This window comes from Meriones unguiculatus, chromosome 21 (genome assembly GCF_030254825.1).
Source record: "Meriones unguiculatus strain TT.TT164.6M chromosome 21, Bangor_MerUng_6.1, whole genome shotgun sequence".
In the NCBI taxonomy this organism is placed as follows: domain Eukaryota; kingdom Metazoa; phylum Chordata; class Mammalia; order Rodentia; family Muridae; genus Meriones; species Meriones unguiculatus.
Window position 1 is genome coordinate 33,221,197 of NC_083368.1, and position 25,178 is coordinate 33,246,374.

Below are 25,178 nucleotides of genomic sequence, written 5' to 3' on the forward strand. Positions count from 1 at the left end.
ATACTCTTGCCTACAGTTTTTTTATAATAGGGATAAGTATCATATCTATAATATTTAAATATTCTTAATGCACAGTGGTACCAAGTATTATATAATGCTATAAGTTGAGTGAATAAATATCACCAGATTTATTTTTCATAAAACTATGAGACCATCTATTGATATAAGGGGCAGAAATGTCTAGTATTGGTCCTGCTACTGCCAATGAGACTTTTTTTTTTTTTTCATAGTTTTCTCTTAGGTGCTTGGGATAAATCTCAGAATTATCTCAAAAGGCCTGTTAGTCACCAACGTTCTGTTAACAAACTAATGCTTGTTATAAAATATATTCCATATTCTCTGCATAATCTTTAAGCTTGAGTTTATTCTCTTTGCACCCCCCAGCAAGTCCAACCTATTAACTTTTAGGGATTTATATTTATGGAAGCATTTCTTCTCCAGTTGTTAATTTTGGTTCTTTATATGTATTAGTTTACTTTTTCTTTGACAAAATACTTCAGGCACTCACAAAAGCATAAATTATAACTATGTATCAAAGATTTAATACTTAATGTTTCTCTAGACTTAAGTTTATCAGATTTATGAATGTATTTTAAGATTATAGTCACATAATTTTATTAGCATGGCTAAAGGTCAATTTTTGTTACTTCTTGAACTCTTGAAATTTTGTTTTCTATTTGCTGCTATTTGTTGCTTATTAATCAATCCTCACACTCAGACATACTAAAGGAAATTTTTTGACTCATAGTTTGAGGTTGAAGTTAATCATAGTCAGAAAATTATGACAGGATGCATGGCTCTAACTAAGGGAAGAGAGGGTACATTCTGAACCCATGAAAGATTAGGAGGCAAAAAACAGACAGTAGGACTAAGCTGTAAAATTTCAAAGCTTGCCTGGCCTACTCCCCCGATTCTTGCCAGTGCTTTCTAAATTGGCTGTTTTTTCTTTAAAGCAAAACAATAACAAAACACATAAAATTAGAAAACTTTACAACCTGTTTCAATGACCTATTTCCTAAAGTGAAACTCTACTCCTAAAGGTTCTACAACCTTCCAAAATACTACTATTAGGTGGAAACCAAGAGTTCAAATACAGGAGCCTTTGGGGGGGATTATATTTCACATTCAAAATACAACAGTACGTTTATTTAAGAGTAGAATTTAGAGATATCTGCAGCTGGAGAGATGGCTCATTGCTTATGAGCACTTGTTGCTCTTGCCAAGGACCCAGCACCCACATGGTGGCTCACAACCATCCCTATTTCCAGTTCCAGGGAATCCAACACCCTCTCCTGAACTTCAGGCACAGCATTTATATGGTGCATATGCATGTGTGCAGGCAAAATCATAGATAAAATAAATCTATAAAAGAAAATAATTTAGAAAGTTATTATTTGGCAGTTTCCTCTGTACATTTAATAATTTGAAGTTTCCTTGTGGTTCCTGGTTTTTTGATTGATTGATTTTGAGACAAAAGTGTCTCTCTGTTATGTAACTCTGGCTGTCCTGTAACTCACTATGTAGACCAGGCTGACTTCGAAACCATAGAGAGCCACCTGCCACCTGAGTGCTGGAGTTAAAGGTCGGCCTCACCGTACCCAGCTAGGGCTCCTCATTTGAACCATGGAAATAAAATATATCAATGCTCCTTCCTATGCTGTGTTCCATAAGTGCTTACAAACACAGTCAGAAACACTTTGCATAGCTTGAAAGTTAAAAGCACTTATTTACTAAGTTGTTTTTAGAACCTTCAGGTATCAAGGTATTAAAGGCTTTGTACAGAATTGCATTTATGTCTTTTTCACTGATGCCTTGCCTGACTCCTTTGAAGTTTCTCATGCTTTGTTGCTTCTATGTTGACTTCCTCGAGAGTATACTGTAGCAGTCTCAAATTCAGTATTTCTGAAGCTGTGCTTAGTCAGCTCTATTAGCTCAAGTATCTGGTTTCTCCTAATGATGCTTCCATTCTCTGCAAAACCTGCTTATTTTGGATTAGTCACATATACCCACTCTCATTCCTTACTTCTCAACTCTTCCTTTTTTTTCCTCATTGCATCAAATTAATTCCACTCATTAGCAGAATAGGACTTTTCATTGTCTTTTCTAGTCATCTCCCTCCTTTGTAGTTTTATTGTTTGAGACATGCTTTTATGCAGCCCAGGCTTGATTCTTTGTAGCTAAGGATGACTTTGAACTTTGCTCTCCTGTTTCCACCTCCTAAATTTAGGGTGCCCCAGACCTTGTCATCTTTTTATCTGTTTTGGTTGCTCTCTAATACCAAGTGCTGTACCTCTTCACGTTTGTGTTTTTCAAAACTTCCTTAAACAGGAAAATCTGGAACTTAATAAATAATAATTATCTAAAGCTATTTGTGAGATAATAGTTGTGCCATTAAGAAAGTAACTAGAAGGAAAACAGGAAGTCCCCAGTGTCAGGATTTAATAGGAAATTAGAATGAAATTGGAGGGAGAATGGAGCACCCAAGGTCATATAGGTTGAAGATGGCAAAATAGTAATCTGAACTTGAAGAGGTTTTAGAAAATATTTTGTATTGCATCATTTTGATTTGGTTTGTGTCCTTAGGGTTACTATTGCTGTAATGAACCACCATGACCTGTGGTGGTGGTGGTGGTGAAAGGGGGAGGGGGTGAAGAAAGAGTGAGAAAGACCATGACCAAAAGCAACTTGGAGGAGAGGGTTTATTTCAGCTTAAACTTCCAGGCAACAGTCCATCACTAAGGGAAATCCGGCAGGAACTCAAGCAGGACAAGAGCCTGGAGGCCAGAGCTAATGCAGAGGCCATGGAGGGGGGCTGCTTACTGGCTTGCTTCTGCCTGCTTTTTTCTAGAACCCAGGACTTCCAAGGCAGGGATGACACCACCCACAATGGGCTGGGCCCTCCCCCAGCAGTCACTAATTAAGAAAATACCCTACCAGTTTGCCTACAGCTGAGTCTTATAGAGGCATTTTCTCAACTGAGGCACCGTCCTCTGATGACTATGTCTGTATCAAGTTGACGTTAAACTGGCCAGGACAGTTTGATTTAGCTTTTGGTTTTTTGAAGGTCTCATGTTGCTTGGGTTGAGCTTGAACTTGATCCTCCTTTTTGCACCTCCTTAATCTTGGGAGGACAATTGTATGCCACTTATTTGACTTTCTAATAAATCTTTTATCAAAATTATATAAGCTATCATTTACAGCTAGAACATTGTAAACTGAGTCTAAAGCAGTTAAATGGTGTGGCCAGTCATCAACCACTGAATCATATGGGAGGTGTGGAATGGATCTTGAATATTTTGGGTTACTCCTTTTCTTCTGACACTGTGAACTGAAAATGCAGACCAGGAGAATAGATGAGTTGAGATCATTTCATGTGCCAACAAGTGTTTGAGAGACACAAAACCACATGAACAAAATACCCAGTTCTCCTTCTTCTTGCATAGCTAATGAAGAATAAGTAAACAATATTTGCAATGCTTTGTTTGAGAAGTGTATTTGTTTTAGTTTTTTGAGACAGTGTTTCTCTGTATAACAGAGCCCTGAACTCACTTTGTAGAGGCTGGCCTAGAACCTCAGAGATCTACATGCCTCTGCCTCCTGAGTTCTGGATGAGAAGTTTTAAAACTAGCTTTTCTAAACCAAACTCTTTATTGTGTGAAAGGAAAACAGCTAAGTTTGTATAGAAAAAAACCTTTTACGTTTCCCAGCCTTATGTCCTAGAGGCCAGTAGGCTGAAGTACTTTTTAATGCTTTTCCTTCCAATGCTCAACAGTACTTTAAGCTATTGCCTAATGCTAAAGGTAGCATATAAGCAGATTCTCTTCATGCTGCAAATAAGGTCACCTTACTGTCACTGACTATGAGGTTCTCTGTAGATGCCAGCTGGAACAGTGGTTCCCTCGGCCACGCTAACCAAACTCATCTGAGAACCCTTGCAAAGCAAACTACCTGTTTGTCACACTCAGGTTTAGACAAGGTCAGCATGCCTCCAACAGTGACTTACTTATCTTCTGTACACGCATGAATGCATGCGCATGCACACACACTCACACACACACACACCTTTTGACCCCTCAGTGAGTAAAGCCCATACTTCAGCATATCTTTTTAGAAGATTCCCCTTACCTGAGAGAAAATACAAATTTCAGTCCCAAAGAATTATATTCATTTGTGAGTAAAGAAGAACATAAAATTATTTAGAAGAAATCTCAATTTTGATTACACTTTTACAAAATGAGAACCTGTAAGACATTCATGTGAGATCGTAGATGAGAACCTGGGCAAAACTTAAGGATAGACACTGTGTACATTTGACTTCTTCATCTCGTGAGCTGTGTGACTGAGTCCATTCAGGATCTAGACATGGTTAAAAATGAGTCAGACTGTATCTGAATCCAGCTACGTTGCTTACCAGCTGGAAAACTGAGTCCCATTCTGTAGACTTTGTAGGCTAATAATGCCCCTGTCACACAAGGTCATTAATGTTAAGGTGAGAATGTGTATTTCCAGTACTTAGCATAGAGTGTCTCATAGATGACAATATGTATTGCTGTGAGGATCATAATCCTCTAAAAGAATCTCCATGACAAATTGTGAGGCTGTCCTATATTCTTCCCAATGTCTTTAGACACAGTGGACAGTCTTGAACGTGTGGCCATTAGAAAAAACATGTAGCTCCTATAAAGCCAGGAGAAACCTCAGTAGTGAACAAGTCATGACATTGATCCACGTGTTTCTGAGAATCAAATTTTTTGACAAATTGTATAGTGGAATATTCCCAATTTATTTATCAGTAAGCAGGTCTCTCTTATTTTGAAGAATATTGAAAACAGCTTTGTCTTCAACTTGCACATGTGAATTTAATTCCACTATTTCACAGAATAATGGTGGGACAAGTAAAAACTTTTGTCTGGACGTCCAGGTATTAGTGGCTAAATTCACAGTGTGAACCATGTCCCTTGTGAAAAAGAAAGCTGTGTAGACCAGGTGTGGTGACACACACCCCACAAGCCCATCATTCTGGAACCTGGCACTGGAAGACTGAGTTCAAGGCCAGCCTGGGATATATTTCAGGCCCTTGTCAAGAAAAGAAGAAAAGAAAAATCAAGAGAAATTTTTAAAGTTTAAGCATTGAAGGTTTATTTGGGTACAGCAGATTGACAAAATACTTAAGAATTTGTTTTTAAAGTTGAAGATTTACTTTCTTTAGCCCAAGAAACTCATTATTAGTAAAACAAGAATTTCCAACCTTAAAAATAAAAAGTCATTGCTACCTGATGCCTCCTACTATTTAAAATACATTTACATTTTTATATAAAATTTTAAATTACATTTAAGTTTACATTAAAATGTATTTACATGCATTGTATGTATTGCTATATTTTCGTTATATCAGTTATAACTTATATCAGTTATAACCACTTAATTCTTTAATGAGTAACATGAAATAACTTAATCAAGTATATAGTTGTGAGTTTAAAAAAAAAAACTTTTTTAGCTTTTAGTAAAACATGGAGGAGACTTGTTTGCCGAAAATGAAAATAAAGATACTCCTTGTGATTGTGCGGAAAAGCAACACCACAAAGACCTGGCCCTCAGTCTGGAGTCTCAGATGGTGTTCTCTCGGGACCCAGAGGCTGAAGAGATAGAAGCTGAGTATGCTGCGTTAGACAAACGAGAGGTAAGATGGGGTTTTTTTGTTTTTTGGTTTTTTTTTTACTTAAATTGTTTTTCTTTAAACTCAGTGTGGGTGGTCATCTTTGTAGTATGCTAAATACCTGAGCAGTACTTAATCTATAGCAGTGAGCATAAAAATACATCTAGAAAACCTGAATGTTGGGTTTTTCCTCTAACATGTAAATAAACTTGTTGTGCTTAAGTGGTGTTTACTCCTATAACCTCGTGGCTCTATTCTCTTTTCAGTCATTCCCTCTATTACAGGTTGTTCTTGACAACACAAAAGCCTTGATAACTCCCACCTAAAACACAAAACAAAAGGCAAATTTAACAACTAAAAAACCCCACCCCTGACTACTCTTCATCATACCTATCCCATTTTGTTGTAATGTCACATCCCTGATCTTTATAGGAAAAAACAAAAACAACAAAACCACAATAGTTTGTCCCTACCAACACCCTTTGTGTCTCCCCTTCCTTCCCCGGGGTTAGGCCCATCTCTTCTGGACTTGACCTGGAATCACTTATTGCCAATTTTCCGTTTCTCCTCATCTTTCTTGAAGACCTCACAGTACTTCAGGCACTTGGCCTATTGCCTTCCTGAAGAAATACCTCTCTTGGCTTCAGATACTTTCTTGCTTTTCTTGTTTTAGTAAACATTACTTTGATCTACAAGTGGCTCAAGCATAAATGTGGCAGACATTCTTGATCCTTCATATCTCCTTAATCATTGTATATTACATGCAAACCAGCATGTTCACTTCACATCCCAGCTGTTGTCACAGCTCTTCACTGATTTCCTTCCCTCCATTCTGATTTCTTTGGAATCTGCTTTGTCCACAGGAGACAAAGTACTTTAAAAAAAAACAAAACAAAACAAAACAAAAAACTTACATTATCTATTACTTAAACCATTTAGCAACTGTATAACTTTCTTTTTACTATAGAAAAACGCTTCAGGCAAGCTGAATGTTTGTGTGTGTACACACACACACACACACACACACGCACACACACACACACATTTTACTTAGCTCATAGTATCAGTGGCTGAAAATCCAGTCAGCAAATTCTGGCAAGGGCCCCATGACAAATGGTAAAAAGTACACAAAAGCAAAGATCACAGCTTTATACAGAAATCAGGGAACCAGAGGGAGATGAGTTCTACATCTCTTCCCTTTAATTGCCTTGAGTGCTTGCTATTTGGTCCTAACAGTTAATGTTCCACACCAAAACTGTGTGCACTGATGCCCCATAGTATGATGTTTTGACATATACACAAATGTGGAATAATTGAATCAGGTCAGTTAGCATAGCTATCGCCTCACCAAACAATGTTGGTTTTGATGCTGGCAGTTGAACACAGGGCCTCATGCATGCTAAGCATGTATTCTTTCTTTGTGCCACAGCCCAACCTTCTATCATTTTATGTTAATTACCCTGAAGTTCCTCAATACATGCTCTATAATGCTGAATATATTTAATCTGAATATAAAACCTTTCCTTTTCATTCTTCTGAAACTTCATTCTCATCATGTATTTCACATCTGTTATTGTACGCTGTAATTATTTTGTTTTCTCTTTTTATTATGTTTTTCTATTAGATTAAGGCTAGAACTGTATCTGCTATTTTCAACAGAATATTATAGTGTCTTGATACTGCTTGTATGAAATAGGGAGCCATAGATAATTCTTAAATAAATTCTACCACAAGAAATGTTTTCTTCCCTAAATAAACCAGATTTTTCAGTGTTAAATGTGAACTTCATTCTAACAGGAAGTATTGGCTTGGATGCATATCATGTACTTATTTTATTGTTCTCGTGAAGTCTCAAAAATTTCTGAACTTTTGTACTTCTCACAATGGCCAAAAGAACTGAGTTCCTGGAATTAATGTTTCCACTTCTTAACTTTTTTGTTTGTTTGGTTAGATTATTTCGTAGACTGCTTCTTTTGGTTTAGGCTAATGTGGAAAGAAAGGGGCCTTCTGTCCTGAGCATTTGCTGACCCTTTCACATGGTTTGATCCACACAGGCTTCAGAAATCATTTAAGTAAGTTGTCACAATCAAGTGAGATGACCCTTATTCTTCCTACTATTTCAAACCCAAGAACCTCTGTCTCCCATTTGCCAGTCCATGATTTTTGAGTCACACAGTAATCGGTACTATAATACAATCATTTAGTGAGGGCATTTTAGTAGTATTCAAAAAATAAAGTTGGTGTGATGTAATGGAAAGTGACTTATGATGATAGATTTAGTTTTGTTTTGTTTTGTTTTTTCTTTCCTCTCATGGTACTATCTTAATTTAATTCCTAATTAGAAAGTAATAGAACTTAGTGGAGGGGACAAAATATAAGATAAAGGAATTAATAAAAATTACTAACAGGTTTATATCTAAGTGAATTTAGTATAACTATAGTAAACTATTATGTTGAGTTGGACAAAAGCTACATAACATTCAATACTAATTTTATGGAAAAAACTTTCATAAATGGTAAAGATCACAATATGCCAAAATGATACATGTAGTTATAGACAAATGTCTTTACCATCATTTTCTATTTTTATGGAATTCTGAAATTATTTGTCTCTGTTTTCTTCTTATTTTTCCTTGATATAGTATATACTAGCCTCCATTTCCCCTCTCTCCACTCCTCCTGTGTACCCTCCCTGCGCCCTCTGGAATCCACTGCTCCTCTTTCCCATCAGAAAAGAACAGGCCTCCCAGGAATATCAACCAAACTTGGCATAAGTTACAGTAAGATGAGGAACATCCCCTCTTATTAAGGCTGGATGAGGCAACCCAGTAGGTGGAAAGGGTCCCAAGAGCAGGCAAAAGAGTCAGAGACACCCAACTCTTATTGTTAGGAGTTCCACAAAAACCTAAAAAAGCACAACATACATTCACAGGACCTAGCACAGACCCATGTAGGCTCCGTGATTGCCTCTTCAGTGTCTGTGAGCCCCTGTGAAGCTTGCTTAGTTGATTCTGTGGACCATGTTTTCCTGGTTTCCTTGACTCCTCTGGCTCCTATATCCTTCCTCCCCTTCTTTGCAGGATTCCCTGAGCACCACCTAATGTTTGGATGTGGGTCTCTGTATCTGTTCCCATCAATTACTGGATGCCGTCTCTCTGATAGTGATTGGACGAGGCACCAATCTATGAGTATAGCAGAATATCATTAGGAAACATTTCATTGATTACTTTTTTTCCACCCTAGGTCTCTGAGCTATCCAGCTCTCAGTTCCTGGTTATGCAAGCAGTGTCAAGCATGCACCTCAACTTAAACCAGTCATTGGTTAGCCACTCCCACAACCTCTGAGCCACCATTGCCCTAGCACATTTAGGAAGGACAGGTTGCAGGTCAAAGGTTTTGTGGCCCAGTTGATATCCCAGTTACTACTGGAAGCTTTGCCTGGTTACAGAAGATGGCTGGCCTGGCTTTGTGTCTTCCATTACTAGTAATCCTCACTAGGGTCACCCTCATAGATTCCAGGTAGTTTGCACTGCACTATATTTCCACATCATTTCCTAAGTGACCCCCAATTCCAGTAATCTCCTGTACTCTCTCCTCTCATCCCTCTCTCCTCAACCTAATCTGTCCTGTTTCTCTGCCCACCCACCCCCAGTCCACCCATAAAATCTATTTCCCCTTCTCAGGGAGATCTGTATGTTCCCCCCTAGAGCCTTCTTTCTTAACTTAGATTCTCTGAGTCTGTGGATTATAGTGTGATTAACCCTTACTTAACAGCTAATATCCACTTATAAGTGATTACATACTATGTTTGTCTTTCTAGGTCTGAGTTGCCTCACTCAGGATGATTTTTTTTCTAGTTACATCCATTTGCCTGCAAATTTAATGATACCATTTTTTTTTTAAACAGCTGAGCAATACTCCATTGTGTTCAACATTTTCTTTATATATTCTTTGGTTGAGGGACGTCTGGGTTGTTTCCAATTTCTGGCTATTATGAATAAAACTGGTATGGGCATATTTGAGCAAGTGTCCTTGTGATAGGATGACGCAGTCTTTGGGTATATGCCCAAGTGTAGTATACCTGGATCTTGAGATAGATCAATACCCAATTTTCTGACAAATGACCACATTGCTTCAAAAGTAACTATTCAAGTTTGCACTCCCAGCAGCAATGGAGGAGTGTACCCCTTGTTCCACATGCTTACCAGCATGCGCTGTCGCTTGTGTTATTGACCTTAGCCATTCTTACAGGCATAAGATAGAATCTCGAAGTAGCTTTGATTTGAATTTCCCTGATGGCTAAGGATGTTGGACATTTTGTTGAGTATTTCTCGAATCTGTGTTAATAAGGGAAATTGGTCTATAATTCTCTTTCTTTGAATCTTCGTGTGGTTGTGTATCAGGGTGGCCTCACACAATGAATTCAGCAATATTCCTTCTGTTTCTGTTTTGTGGAGGGTTGGCTATAACTCTTCTTTGAAAGTCTGGTAGAATTCTGTGCTATACCCATCTGGCCCAGGACATTTTTGGTTGGAAGACTTTTAATGACTGTTTTCTATTTCTTTATGTGTTAGGGTTTATCTTACCTTGATTTAACTTTGGTGAGTGGTATATATTGATAAATGGATAGAGAAATTATTATTTATTTATTTATTTTTTTAGATTTTCCAGTTTTGTGAAGTACAAGTTTTTGAAGAGTGACCCAAAGATTCCTTGGATTTCTTGTTATGTACCCCTTTTGTTTCTCTTTTGTTAATTTGGATATTCTTCCTCTTTCTTTTAGTTAGTTTAGATAAGGGTTTGTTGACTTCCTCAAAGAACTAACTCTTAGTTTTATTATTTCTATTCTTTTTGTTTCTGTTTTATTGATTTTAGCCCTCAGTTTGATAATTTCTTGTCTTCTACTTCTCCTGGGTATCTTTGCTTCTTTTTGTTCTAGAGCTTTCAGGTGTGCTATTAAATTGCTAGCATGAGATCTGTCTTAATTTTTTTTATAAAGGCACTTAATGCTATGAACTTGCCTCGTAGTACTGCTTTTACTGTGTCCCATAAGTTTTTCTATGTTATACAATCATTTTCATTGAATTCTAGGAAGTATTTATTTATTTCCATCTTGGCCCAGGAGTCATTCAGAAGAGTTGTTCAGTTTCCATGAGTTTATAGGCTTTCTGTTGTTTCTGTTGTTGAAATCAGCTTTAATCCAAATAAATTTGATAGGGTTCAAGAGATTATTTCATTTTACTTGTACCTGTTGAGACTTGCTTTATGACCAAGTATGCTGTCTGTTTTGGAAAAAGTTCCATGAGGTGCTGAGAAGCAGGTATATTCTTTTGTGTTTGGTTGAAAAATCCTATAGATTTGCAATATCCATTTGGCTTATAACTTCTGTTAGCTCTATTATTTCTTTGTTTAGTTTTTGTCTGGGTAACCTGCCCATTTGTGAGAGCGGAGTATTGAAGTTTCCCACTATTAATGTGTGGGGTTCAATGCGTGATTTAAGCTTTAGTAATGTTTCTTTTACAAATGTGGATGCTCTTTTGTTTGGGGCATAGATGTAAAGAATTGAAACATCATTTTGGTGGATTTTTCCTCTGATGGACTTGAAGTATTCTTTCCTATCTCTTTTGATTACTTTTGGCTTAAAGTTTGTTTTGTTAGATATTCATATGGATACACCAGCTTGCTTATTAGGTCAATTTGCTTGGAAGATCTTTTTTGAAACCCTTTACTCTGAGGTAATGTTTATCTTTGATGTTGAGGTGTGTTTCTTATATGCAGCAGAAGGATGGGTCCTGTTTTTACATCCTGTCTGTTAGTCTTTGTCTTTTTATTAGGCAGTTGAGTCCATTGATATTGAGAGATATCAATGACCAATATTAATTCCTGTTCTTTTGTTTTTGGTGGTGGTAGTTGTCTTAGGGTTTCTATTGCTGAGAAAGGGGCACCATCACCATAGCAACTCCTATACAGGAAAACATTTAATTGGGGCTGGCTTATAGTTTCAGAGGTTTAGTCCATTATTGTCATGCAGAAGAATGGCAGCATGGAGGCACATATGATTCTGGAGACGGAGCTGAGAGATCTACATGTTAATCTGCAGTCAGCAGAAGGAGGCTGCCACACTAGGCCTAGCTTGAGTATATGAGACCTCAGAGTACTCAACAGTAACACATACTGCAAAGAAAGCCACACCTATTCCAGCAAGGCCGCACGACTATTAGTACCACCCCTTTGGGGGCTACCATTCAAACACATGAGTCTATGGTGGCCATACCTATTCAAACCATCACAGTGGTGGTGGTGGCAGCAATATGGGTGTGTATGTTTATTCCTCTGTTTTCATGGTTATAGTTAGCCTCCTTGGGTTGGAGTTTTAGCATCATCTGTAGGACTAGGTTTGTAGATAGATGTTGTTTAATTTTGACTTTATCATGGAATATCTTGTTTTCTCAATCTATGGTGGTTGAAGATTTTGCTGTGTATAGTCTGCGCTGATATCAGTGGTCTCTTAGAGTCCGTAGGATGTCTGTCCAGCCCCTTTTGACTTTTAGTTTGGTTTGGTTTGGTTTTGGGTTTTTGGAGACAGGGTTTGTCTGTGTAGCCTTGGCAGTTGTGGACTCCCTTTGTAGACCAGGCTGGCCTCAAACTCATAGAGATCTGCCTGCCTCTGCCTCTCAAGAGTGCTGGGATTACAGGCATGTGCCATTGCACCTGGCTCCCTTTTGTCTTTCAGAGTCTCCGTTGAGTAGTCAGGTATAATTCTAATACCTTAAATAAGTTACTTGGTGATTTTCCCTTGCAGCTTTTAATAATATTTCTTTGTTCTGTATTATGTCTCAAGGGGACTTTCTTTTGTGGTCCCATGTATTTGGTATTCTGGATGCTTCTTGTACCTTTATAAGCATGTCCTTCTTTAGGTTAAGAAAATTTTCTTCTATGATTTTATTGAAAATATTTTCTGGGCCTTTGAGCTGGGGTTCTCCTTCTATTCCTGTTACTCTTAGGTTTGGTCTTTGTAGTGTCCCAGATTTCCTGGGGATGGGATGGGCCATGAGAATGGAGGAAGTTCTCCTAGTGCGGCCCTCCCTAGAGCTGTAGTGCCTGGTATGTCCTCTGAGAATATAAAAACATCTCCTTCCTGACTTCTCCCCTCAGAGGTAAGCAAGTATAAATAGTCAATTTTTAATGTAAATAAAATCATATTTTTACATTGAGGTTACAGGGTCTCTCTTTTGTAGCTCTGACTGCCCTGGAACTCACTATGTAGACTAGGCTGTCTTTGAACTCCACCTGCCTCTTCCCCCTAAGTGCTGGGATTAAAGGTATGTACCACCATACCCAGCTCTAAAATTTTCTAAATTTAATAAAATATTGTGAACATTTTTCTAAAGTTGGGCATATAGTTTGTGTATTTTGACTGTTTTCTTACTTATAAACATAACTGATTTAGATATTTTTCCTTTTTAAATTTTTTATTTATATTTTTATTAATTACAGTTTATTTACTTTGTATCCCACCTGTAGCTCCCTCCCTCCTCCCTTCCCAATCCCACCCTTCCTCTTCTCCCCTCATGCCCCTCCCCCAGTCCACTGATAGAGGAGGTCTTCCTCTCCTTCCTTCTGATCTTAGTCTGTCAGCTCTCATCAGGAGTGGCTGCATTGTCTTCCTCTGTGGCCTGGTAAGGCTGCTCCCCCCAGGGAGGTGATCAAAGAGCAGGACAATCAGTTCTTATCAGAGACAGTCCCTGTTCCCATTTTAAGGAATCCACTTGGACACTGAACTGCCATGGGCTACCTCTGTGCAGGGAGGGGTTCTAGGTTATCTCCATGAATGATCCTTGGTTGGAGTATCAGTCTCAGAAAAGCCCCCTGTGCCAAGATTTTTTGGTTCTGTTGTTCTCCTTGTGGAGCTCCTGTCCTCTTTCCCATTTCTTTCATAAGATTCCCTTCACTCTGTCCAAAGTTTGGTTATGAGTCTCAGTGTCTGATTTGATACCTGCAGGGTAGAATCAGATGCCAAAACCATACAATGGAAAAAAGACAACATCTTCAACAAATGGTGCTGGTCTAACTGGATGTCTACATGTAGAAAAATGCAAATAGATCCATACTTATCACCCTGCACAAAACTAAAGTCCAACTGAATCAAATACCTCAATATAAAACCAGACATACTAAACCTGTTATAAGAAAAAGTAACTTAGATATTTTTTAACCTTTATATTTGAGCTAAAGTTCCTCTTCATTTTATGGTACAGATAGTGTATGACATATTTTGTAAATTTTGGCACATCTTAATTTAGTAGAAAATTATAAATGAACCAGATAAGTTGAGAGTCCTCATCATTTTTTTTTTATTTTTTTAATCTACTTCTTAATCTCATCATCCAGTTAGATCAGCACCATTGTTGAAGATGCTATCTTTTTTTCACTGTATGATTTTGTCCTCTTCATCAAAAATCAAGTATCCGTAGATGTGAGAGTTTATTTCTGGGTCTTCTATTCCATTGAGCCACCATTCTGTTTCTATGCCAGTACCATGCAGTTTTTATTACTATGCTCTGTAGTACAGCTTGAGATCAGGGATGGAGATGCCGCCAGAAGATCTGTTGCTGTACAAGATTGTTTTAGCAATTCTGGGGTTTTTGTTTTTATATATGAAGTTAAGAATTGTTCTTTCAAGGACTGTAAAGAATTGTGTTGGTATTTTGATGGGAATTGCATTGCGTCTGTAGATTGCTTTTGGCAGGATGTCCATTTTATTCCTGTGTTAATCCTACCAGTCCATGAGCATGGGAGATCTTCTCATCTTCTGATATCTTCTTCAATTTCTTTCTTCAGAGACTTGAAGGTTTTTTCAAACAGGTCTTTCACTTGCTTGGTTAGAGTCACACCAAGGTTCTTTATGTTATTAGTGTCTATTTTGAAGGGTGTAGTTCCCCTAATTTCTTTCTCACCCCTTTTGTCTTTGGTATACAGGAGGGCTACTGATTTTTTTTTTTTTTTTTTGAGTTAATTTTGTATCCAGCCACTTTAATGAAGGTGTTTATCATCTGAAGGAATTCTCTGGTTGAATTTTTTGGGGTCATTCGTGTATACTATCATATCATCTGCAAATAGTGATACTTTGACCTCTTCCTTTCTGATCTGTATCCCCTTGATCTCCTTTAGTTGTCCTATTGCTCTAGCTAGGACTTCAAGTACTATGTTGAAGAGATACGGAGAGAGTGGGCAGCCTTACCTTGTCCCTGATTTCAGTGGGATTAATTAAATTTTCTCTCCGCTTAGTTTGATGTTGGCTATAGGCTTGCTGTCTTAGTACTATGTTTAGGTATGTGCCTTGTATCCCTGATCTCTCAAAGACGTTAAACATGAAGGGGTGTTGGATTTTGTCAGATATTTTTTGGCATGTAAGGAGATGATCATGGGGTTTTTCCCCTTCAGTTTGTTTATATGGTGGATTACATTGATGGATTTCCATATGTTGAACCACCCTTGCATACCTGGGACGAAGCCTACTTGGTCATAGTGGATGATATCTTTTATGTCTTCTTGGATTCGGTTTGCAAGTATGTTACTGAGTATTTTTATATCAATGTTCGTAAGAGAAATAGACCTGAAGTTCTCTTTTTTTTGTGGGTCTGTATGGTTTAGGTATCAAAGTGACTTTAATCTCATCATCCAACAAAACTGTCTACTTTGGCAGACAGTATTTTAGGTGAGTTGAGGTGTCAGTGAGGAATATAGATAGGCTACCTGCCCTCTTTGTTTATATTCTAACAGACAAACATATATAAGAATTAAAAATTAAATGAGCCCCTAATTTCCACAGAATGGTACTTACCATAAAGAAATAAAAATAATGATTTTTTTTTAAACTCTAAATAACTGATGGTGATTAGGCCTCTGTAAAATATACATTATTAAAGGTGTCTGAGTAAGTGAAGAGAAAATGGCAGTACCCTGGGGAAGGCTTCAGGTCTTTTACCTGGCAGACTGTCCACATGCTGGACATTGCCTTAGTAATATAGTCTGTCTAGCATAATTAAAGGCAGTGCCTGTAACAGCAAAGCTTCCTGTCAGGTAAGTGTATGGGATGCCCTAGGTGTTGACAGCTAAGCAAGAACAACTAAGAGAGAAGAGGCTGGAATGAAGGACTTTCTGTGGTAACATTTTTTCAGTTTTCTTTCCCAAGCTAACCTCAGAGATCAGCTAATAAAGGGAACAAGAGCCATTACTTTTCTCCTCTAAGTGTCTTTCATGTCTTGAATTTGTGTGTGTGTGTGTGTGTGTGTGTGTGTGTGTAGTTATTCTCTCCTTGGGCTGGCCTGTGCACAAATGTTTCACCCAGCTGAGAAATCTCTTTTATGCAATGAAGCTGTTCACTTGTAGCTCCAGTGGTTGAATAAATAATAGAAAAAAATACTCTTTTCATGATTCCTTTATATTGTAGTTTTTCTGAAGTAGTTGTTTTACCTGTCATCAAAATAGTGGTTTTTGTATTAGGCTGTTGCTCATTTCTTCTGTGGTTCTTTCATAGCAGGAGTATGCACAGATTAAAGAAGAGGTACTTTTACTCAGGCTTCTTTTTAATTTAGTTTCCTTTTTTTGTATCAGTTTTGACTTTTTCCCCCCTTTTAAAGGTTATTGCTGCCCTGTACTCTGGCAATAGTAACAAATTTATCTTTGCCACAGGAAAGAGGCAGGGACTTTCCTTTTAATTTCTACCACAAAAGGGAGAGCTAGTGTGCACTTGAGATGAAACAATGTATTGAAATGTTGCACATGACCTAATTACAGCGCTCCTACAGAGTTGCACAGACTGTGTTATCTGTTCATGAAGGCACTGTGCCTTTGTCCTTCAAGAACTTTTCCATTATTACTTACTTCAATCTAACGCTGCACAATTTAAGAGCTTAGTATACATAGGCTACTTTATATTGTTCCTAAAGTAGCTGAAATCCAAACTCTCCATATGTTGTCAGAATTGCAAGAAAGTGTATTTTACTAATTACTTATTTGCACTGTTGTGATTAAATTCACTGCTTGCTCTCTACTTAGTTGATTTAACATGAAAAAGTTAGATGATTGCTAATTTGACAAGGAACTTTTAGGCAATAAGTGCAGGAAATATTTAGTTACCACCTTTGGGGATATCAAGAAGTACTTCTTTGCTGAGGTAGGGTGCCGTCCCCAGGAAGGCATGACTGAGCTCTGCAATAGATATAGTATGTAACTTCTGGAGCACATTCTGCAGATTTAACTATGAAGGGATTTATTGTGTTTTGCAGGGGAAAGTATATTTTATAGTTAGCTTAATAATAAGCTTTGGACACTTTTCTAATGATAATTAGGATTAAATTACAGTGTTCTTTAATGAAATCCCTATTTGGAACCCTGGGTTAGTTTTCCAGTTCTTTGTGCTTAATTTCATGTGGTCACAATATATGGACAGCCATGGCAGGAATATACAGAGATGAAGGAGAGTGTTTATAGGATGTGATACAAAATGTGTTTAACCTAAGTTTGCTCCTCTGTTTTTAATGGGACAAGCTCTGCAGATCATGTGTACTGCCACTGTTAGTGTCTCCTTCATATCCCAATGATTCTTAAAGTTCTACTGCTTTCAAGTAATCCTTAGCATTTTACAAGATCACCTTAACATTTTGCCCTTTGTATATTTTTATGTTGTTGTAATGATATTACATATTTTATTTTCAACAAAAGTTTTTATTCTTAAGACTTCTGAATTTTTACAAGCTCAGGAAATCATTTTAAATGAATGATGAGTGTTGTGACATGTAAGTATCATATAAGTCTGCTAGTAACTTTTTGAGCTATTTGCATTTATTGTCTTTTCCCAATAACGCTACAGATGACTGGTTCTGTTTATGTTGGAACGGATTTAAACAGTGGGTTAAAAGGTGAATTGTTCTAAAGAGAAGCTTGTGCCACCAAGTTGTTATGTTATATGTAGATTTTTATTTTCACCTAGGAATCCAAAGACCTGCTTTCAAAAACTTTACCAACATTAAGTGTTATCTTGTATTTCTAACCATGGCCAAGTTAGTAGATAAAACGTTTGTATCTATTTGAATGCTTACGTTTTATAACTTTTCATTTATGGATTGTCAAATTTTTGTATATGCTTAAAATAACAGACTTTTTATTAAATCTTGGTAGACTTTTATGTGGTTGAGTTCTGTCAGTCTCTGTCATTAACGTGTTCATTTTCTTTTATGTGACTCTGTTAGAAGACATCTTGTCCCTCCTAGATATTTGGGAAATTCTGCTTCTTTTTAAATGTGATCTTATGTTCTATATTGACAAGTATAAGTTGGTCACCATTCAGTTGTTTAGTTACCGAAACTCTGCGTAATTGAACATACCTCTGACGCACATCAAGAATAGACTAGATAAAAATACATGAGGATTGTAATAAGGATGACTTTGTAGTAGTTATATTTTATTTCTATAGCTTTTTATGTATTATCCAGAGTGTGTAGTATTGTGGAGTACAATGTCTCCTATCTTGATACCTGGTTCTGAGAATGATAGAGAAGTGCTGTCCTGCAGCCACTTTCTGGTCTGTAATGGACGGAAGAAAGGATAGACTCACACCCCAGGTGGCGGAGCCCAAAAGTCCCTCCACAGCTGAGATCAAGCTGGAACGGTAAATGGTAGCTGTATTTATTTCATTAGGAATATAGTAGCCAATTTTACTTTGTTTTTCTTCTTTCCAAAGCCATATGAAGGACTCAGGCCCCAGGATCTTCGTAGGTTGAAAGATATGCTTATTGTGGAGACGGCAGACATGCTCCAGGCCCCTCTGTTTACTGCTGAAGCGCTGCTTCGAGCTCACGGTAATGAGAGAACTGTCTAATGCCTCTGGTAACTCAGTGCCTTTTGAAACTTGAGAGTTAATCATGGCAGGATCTGTGTTTAATGTGCATGTTCTTAATATGAGCCTCCATAGTTTCTATGCAAGTGTTGCTCTAAGAGCCATCACCCTCACACTTTATATCTGATGCATGAAGTAGCGTAAGTCAAAGAGGAAATTAGAAATTCCTTTTTCTTTCTTGTTTTTAGATTGAGCTACTGAGTAATTTTTGCTAACGTCATTCAAGTATTAATTTATAGTGACACAATTAAATTGTGTTATTATTTATTTTGTTTATTCAAGAGCTGTTTCTTATGAATTGTGCAAGATGAAATTAAGATTTAAGAATATACTCTTATAAATTTTTTTTGTTTTTTATTTATTCACTTTTGTCATCTTCCTTTCTTTCTTCCTTTCTTTCTTTTTCTCTTTTTCTCTCTCTCTCTTGTATTTTTTAGACAGATTTTTTTTTTTTCTGTTTTAGCTCTAGCTGGCCTGGAACTCATCTGTAGACCTGGCTGGCCTCAAATGCAGAGATCCACCTGCCTCTGCCTCTGGAATGCTAGGATTATAGGCATGGGTCACCACCGCCCTATCTACCTTTTTATTCTTAAAGGTATAACCAAAAAAATTTCTCCAAATTTGTTCTTAGTTCCTGTGATTGTTAGCACAGACTGTCACTTTGGAAGTTGTTACAGTTCATACAGTTTAATAGCAGAACAGTGTCCTTTTAGCTAATGATATACCTAACAATCATAATTTGAGAACTTGTACAGAATCTTGAGAGTGAGAGGAACATTTAAGATCCCATAACTTGGGGCTGGAGAGATGGCTCAGTGGTTAAGAGCACCGACTGCTCTTCCAGAGGATCCGGGGTTCAATTCCCAGCCACCCACATGGCAGCTCACAACTGTCTGCAACTCCAAGATCTGACACCTTCACACAGACATACATACAGGCTAAACACCAATGCACGTAAAATAAAGTACTCAGTATTAAAAAAAAAATCCCATAACTTAGGAGTCAGAGGTATCAGGACTAAAGACTTTCTCAAAATAAGCAAACAAACTAAAACAGTCATAGGAAATGCTTTAAATTGACTTACCGTGTTTCTTTAGAACAAGACTCATAGCACCACTAAATATAATGTCTCCTTTATTTAACTACTTTCACACAGAACGTATATTTAAGTATAGTGTGGAAAGTGAGGCATGGTTTCTCCTCCCTGTTATCTCCGCACATAAGAGTTGCGGGTAGCAGGATCACTATGGCTGCAGAGTAAGGTTCTGGACAGCCTGCACTACAGAGTTGTATTCTGTCTCAAAACCCTGAAAAAAAAGCAATTAAAAAAAAAAAGGTTTAAGAAATAAACTGCAGAGCTGGCAGGAAGGAGGGGCCTTCATCAGTGGGGTCACCCTTGAGCCTATGGTTTACCCCAGTATGGTTTGCTTTCAATGGCGTTCGTCGCCCGTGCTCAGCTAAGTCCACAAGCATCAAATAAAAAGTGCAAGAAACAAACGTTAAGTTTTGAATTGCACACCATTCAGGGTGGCATGAGATTGCCCAGGCCCAGCCCCAGGGTATGGATCAGTCTTCTGTCCAGTCTTTTGGAGCTGCACTTGACCTTCATCAGTTAGCAGCCATCTCCATCCACTTCAGATAGGCCTTTACAGTATGACAAAACTAGTGTGCAAGTAACGTTTAATTAATAATAGCATAATATTAGAACACTGGTTCTAAGCTTTGTTAGAACACTGGTTTTTGGTAATTTATAAACTCAACTTTATCACCACTATCTATGTATAGGATTTTATGCATCTTGGTATACATGCACTTAGAATTACATCTGTAAGATGTAGTAGCACTATCCAGTGTCGGAACATGCTCTGTGTGGATAAGGAAGAACTACTCTAACACTTAGGATCAGCTAGCTGCTGAAACATCTCTTAATCATATTATACGGTTCAAGCATTCCTATCTTGATGTGAGATGGGGCTCTACTCCACACACGTCATTGAGGGACACCAAGACTTGACATCTTGAAGTAATTTATCCATCCTAAGCAACCAGTCAGAAAGGGAAGAATAGCTGTGGTAAATTTTCTGAGCCCTTTCCAGATGTGCCATATATCATTTCTGCAGATGTCATTGCCCAGATTTTAACCATGGAGTCACTCCTAAGTGCAAGTAAGTTTTACATGGTAACATTTTTGCAATTAGTCATCTTTGCCACAGATAACCTTTGTTCTCACAAGTAAAATCTAACTGAGTTTTTCTGTTCAGCATTTGTCTATTCTATGTTAACTTTTTGTTTTTGTTTTATATTTTTTGACTTTTTAAAGATAGGGTCTCACAGTATATCCAGGCTGGTCTCCAGATCACAGTCTGCTTCAGCTTCCCAACTACAGGCCCATCCTACTCTGCTTGGCTCTGATAACTTGGCAAAGCATTTGTTTTGTATTTCTTTTATTATATAAAGCATTAAGTGCAGAATACAGGTTTTCTGATTGTCATCTCTTTTGCATTGTTTAGGTAGTATCCTGACATCCCGTAATGAAATAAGCTTACAGGGATAGCTGTATTAGAATATAGAAGAGCATACAGAGCTACCATCTGTAGAGCGGTGCTTCAGGCTGTAAGCTTACAGTCTGGAAGATCATAGTCTTGCCGACACACAGCTTTTCATAAGAATATAGGTCATGCTATCTGTTGTCAAGTTTAGACCCAAGGTTGTAAAATTGGCCTAAATTAGGCAGAAGTAATAAATGTTTTGTGATGCTTACTAAATAGTATTCAAATCTTAAAAACATCCTTTTGGACATTTTCAGTAATACAAGCAACTTCTGTGGTTAAAATATTTAGATTGATTTTATGTGTATGACTGTTTTGCCTGCGTGTGTGTGTGTACACTACATGTCGGCCTGGTCATGTGGATGTCAGAAAAGGGTGATAGATCTTCTAAAGCTGTAGTTGCCAGTAGTTGTGAGCCATCATGTAGGTGCTGGAAATCATACCAGTGTCCTCTGCAAGGACAAGTGAAATTATGAATTATGAATTTATGAATTCATGAAATTATGAATTCAGTGGGCCTGTTGAAAAAATAAAATTTCTTAAATAGTATGCTTGTCCTTAGATAAATTCTTATCAATGGGTTGTTCAAAACTGCTTTGGCAGTTCATCATCTGCTCTGTGAGGCATAGGCTTTCTCCACCCAAGGCTTTCATCAATGTAGAGTTCTCCCTCTACAACCCATCTTAGTTCTGAGCTCCATATCTTATATATAATACCTTTTTGAAAGTCCTTTCAATCAAAAACACCTTAATTTCTTCATATAAAGTTAAAATTCTACTCTTCCAAGTCTGCCTTGTTCTCTGGTGTTCCCTGTTTCTACAGATGGAAGCAGCAGACAACCAACTGGGTAGTTAAGGTACAAACCTAGGACACAGTTAACATTTCTTCTCCCTCAGCCCCTGGACCTTCTTATTACCAAATTGTCAGTTCTCCCCTTTTCTGCTAGCTCCATGTTGCCCGCGCCACTGTTGCCTCCATTTATGGCATATGGTAGCCTTCTTCTAGTCTGTTTCTTTCCTTCACTGACAGCCTATTCCATTTTGTCCTCTCCATTCTACTCAGAATACTCTTTTCAACAGTTTATTCTTCATGTCCCCAGCCCAGCTCTACTTTGATTTTCTATCATTGCTAAACTGAAGATAGAAATATATTTGAAATGTTCTGTGTGGCCAACCCCTTGCCAATTCTTTACTCTCATCTCATAGTGCTTCTACCAGGGTCTCTATGCTCCACATGCGTTGAACTTTTTAACATCACAACAGTGCCACTTTTCCTCCTACCACTAGACCTCTGAACATTCTGTGTTCCCCCCCTACCCACAGTGCCTTTCTCTCCCCTTTCATCTGGTCAGCTCCCATTTATTCTTTAGACGTATGTGCCTTGCTGTTTCCGAGGGGCCATCCTGTCTTCCTCTGTGACAGGGAGTGTCTTTGTGGTACTTCTAACAGTGGCAAATGTTTTATTGATTTCCTTTCTGTAAGTTCTATGAACAGAAGGATTGTGGTTGGTTTTTCCTGTCATATACCTTCACTACCTGACTTAAAAGACATTCAATAAATGTTTGCTAAATGTCCAGTAAGATAGAATCAAAGCATATTATTGTACTGAGAGATATTTGTAGTAGGTAAGATTAAACTTGGCTTATTTAACCTGAGATTGTGCTATAATACTGATTCCTTTATTTTAAAATGACATAATGGACCCACCGGCGGTGTAACACACCTTTAATCTCAGCACTCAGTAGGCAGAGGCAGGCGAATCTCTGAGTTCAATGCCAGCCTGGTCTATAGAGTGAGTTCCAGGACAGCCAAGGCTACACAAAGAAATCCTGTCTCAAAAAAACAAAAATAAAATGAAATTGCTGGGCACTAGTGGCCTGTGCCCTTAATCCCAGCATTTAGGAGGCAAGGGCAGTAGGATTTCTATGAGTTTGAAGCTAGCCTGGTCCTACATAGTGACAGCCAGACAAGACAGCCAGAGCTACACAGAGAAACTCTGCCTCCAAGAACAAAAACAAAACAACAAAAAAGACATAGAATTATTTCAAGATGCCTCAGTGTTTAAGGAAATTATTTTATATGCTTCATCGTTTGATAATGTTTAATATATTTTAATGAAAATCAAATTTTTATTACAATTTTCCCAGTATATCGTAAACATTTTTAAGTTATTATAGTTTACCACTTTCAATGACTACATCCAAGAAAATTGTTTGGTTGTACTGTAAATTTGGAAAATGGCATTTACCTTTATACTAATTAATTTATGGTTACTTTAGTCTGAAGTTTTTAATAGAGTTGATAGTACTGAGTGGTACCATTGGTGATTTCTCTTGGTTTTAAGGGCTATCTACTAAGCACTCAGCAAACAGAGCTGAAAGGATTGAGCCAAAGTGGTTATAACTTTTCTAGATTTTGTTCAACCTCATACAGTTAAATAAGTAACACATTTGGAATTTGAACTTCCAAGTGTAAAGTGATCTTTACACTGTGCACCACTAGTAACTTTTTAGAGGGCAGCAATGAGAAAATTTTGAAAAACTGAACAGGAAATGCATTCCAGATATAGTACCCTGATAGATTATAATTATAGACAAGTTGCCAAATGCAAAAGTGGTCTTTGGCAATATTATTTTTAAATAGTAAGTTAAATAAATTTATAGAAGGAAAAGTAATGTAGAAATATATGTATGCACTCTTTTCAGTTGTTAATTTCAGAATAAAACAAATTTGATGGCTTGCTCTTTTTTCTTTGTAATAATATTTTATGTGATTCTAAAAGTAATATTACTTCTGTGAAAAAAATTCCAACACAGGGAAATCATTGTTTTCAATAATAGTAAGATTAATATGCAAATATTGTTAATAATGTTTTTAAAAATTAATATGTAATATTAAACTTTCATATCACTGAATACTAGTCCAGATAATCTTCTAATTATATAACTATGACTCCACTGTTAATTATATATCCCTTTTTTCCTTTATAAGTAATGCCTTGAAATGCTATACTCAGTACTCAGTACCTTTTCAGTTGGGAAGTTATCAATGCTTTCCATTCTCTGCCTGATCTTTGTTGCTCTTCAGTGTCTCCAGGAAATTATTATTTATGTTTTGTCCAGCATCTATGGCTGATCTTTGTAGGTCTGGTCTGCTACTTACTTTTTACCAGATACTAAATTCAGCTTACTCTATTCAAAACATGTCTTTTGAGTATCTTGTGATTTGTAAGGAGGGTAGTTATATCATGTGTATCATGGTAATTTTACACACACACACACACAGTCTGGTTTAATTATGTAATATCCCATTGTAACACTCATTGTTAGTGATACTTATCATTTTGTTGGATTAAGTAAGAAAATCACACATTGTTTGTGCTTTACTGTGTTGCAAACAGTGGTCTTGGAGAAAACCAAATGGGAAAATTGTATAGGGCTTAATTTAGACAAGAAATTGAATTTTAAAAGTAATATATCAGTGAACAGATGGAAACTCTAATCCTGGGAATGCCTCTGGTATTTTAGATTCACTAACTACTGGTTTGAACCCGATTTGCTTTTCAGGCTAAAAGAATTGCCTTTCTCTTGCTAACAAAACTTTTTTTAATTGTTTATTTTTATTTTATGTGCATTGGTGTTTTGCCTGTATGTCTGTATGAGAGTATTGGATTCCCTCAAACTGGAGTTGTAGACACTTGTGAGTGCCATATGGATGCTGGGAATTGAACTCAGGTCATATGGAAGAGCTACTAGTGCTCTTAACCACTGAGCCATCTCTCCATCCCCAAATCTTTCTTTTTAAATAAACACCATTTTATTTATTATATGAATCATGCTGTTGCCAGTTGTACCTTGTATCTTTGTTTAACCAAAAGTTATGAAGATTTTATCCTCAATTTTGAGGAGTTTGATTGATGGATTGATTTGTTGGTTAGTTGGTTTGTAAGATCTTGCTGTATAGTCCAGGCTGGTCGTGAACTTGCAGCAGTCCTCCTGCATCAGCCTCCCCAGTACTGGGATCACAGTTGTGTACCACCATGCCTGAGTTAGACTGTGTTTCTTTTTGTTTAT

The 25,178-nt window shown here is 37.3% G+C and overlaps 1 protein-coding gene across 11 annotated transcripts in view; it reads left to right on the forward strand.

Moving 5' to 3' along the window:
- Positions 1-25,178, forward strand: part of Ankib1 (ankyrin repeat and IBR domain containing 1) — a 104,219-nt gene that overhangs the window by 34,602 nt on the left and 44,439 nt on the right. For all 11 annotated transcript variants that reach the window (XM_060373756.1, XM_060373755.1, XM_060373752.1 and 8 more), the window contains 2 exons: positions 5,498-5,680; positions 18,402-18,519. In XM_060373756.1, the coding sequence (XP_060229739.1) occupies positions 5,498-5,680; positions 18,402-18,519 (301 nt within the window). The remainder of the gene's footprint in view (positions 1-5,497; positions 5,681-18,401; positions 18,520-25,178) is intronic.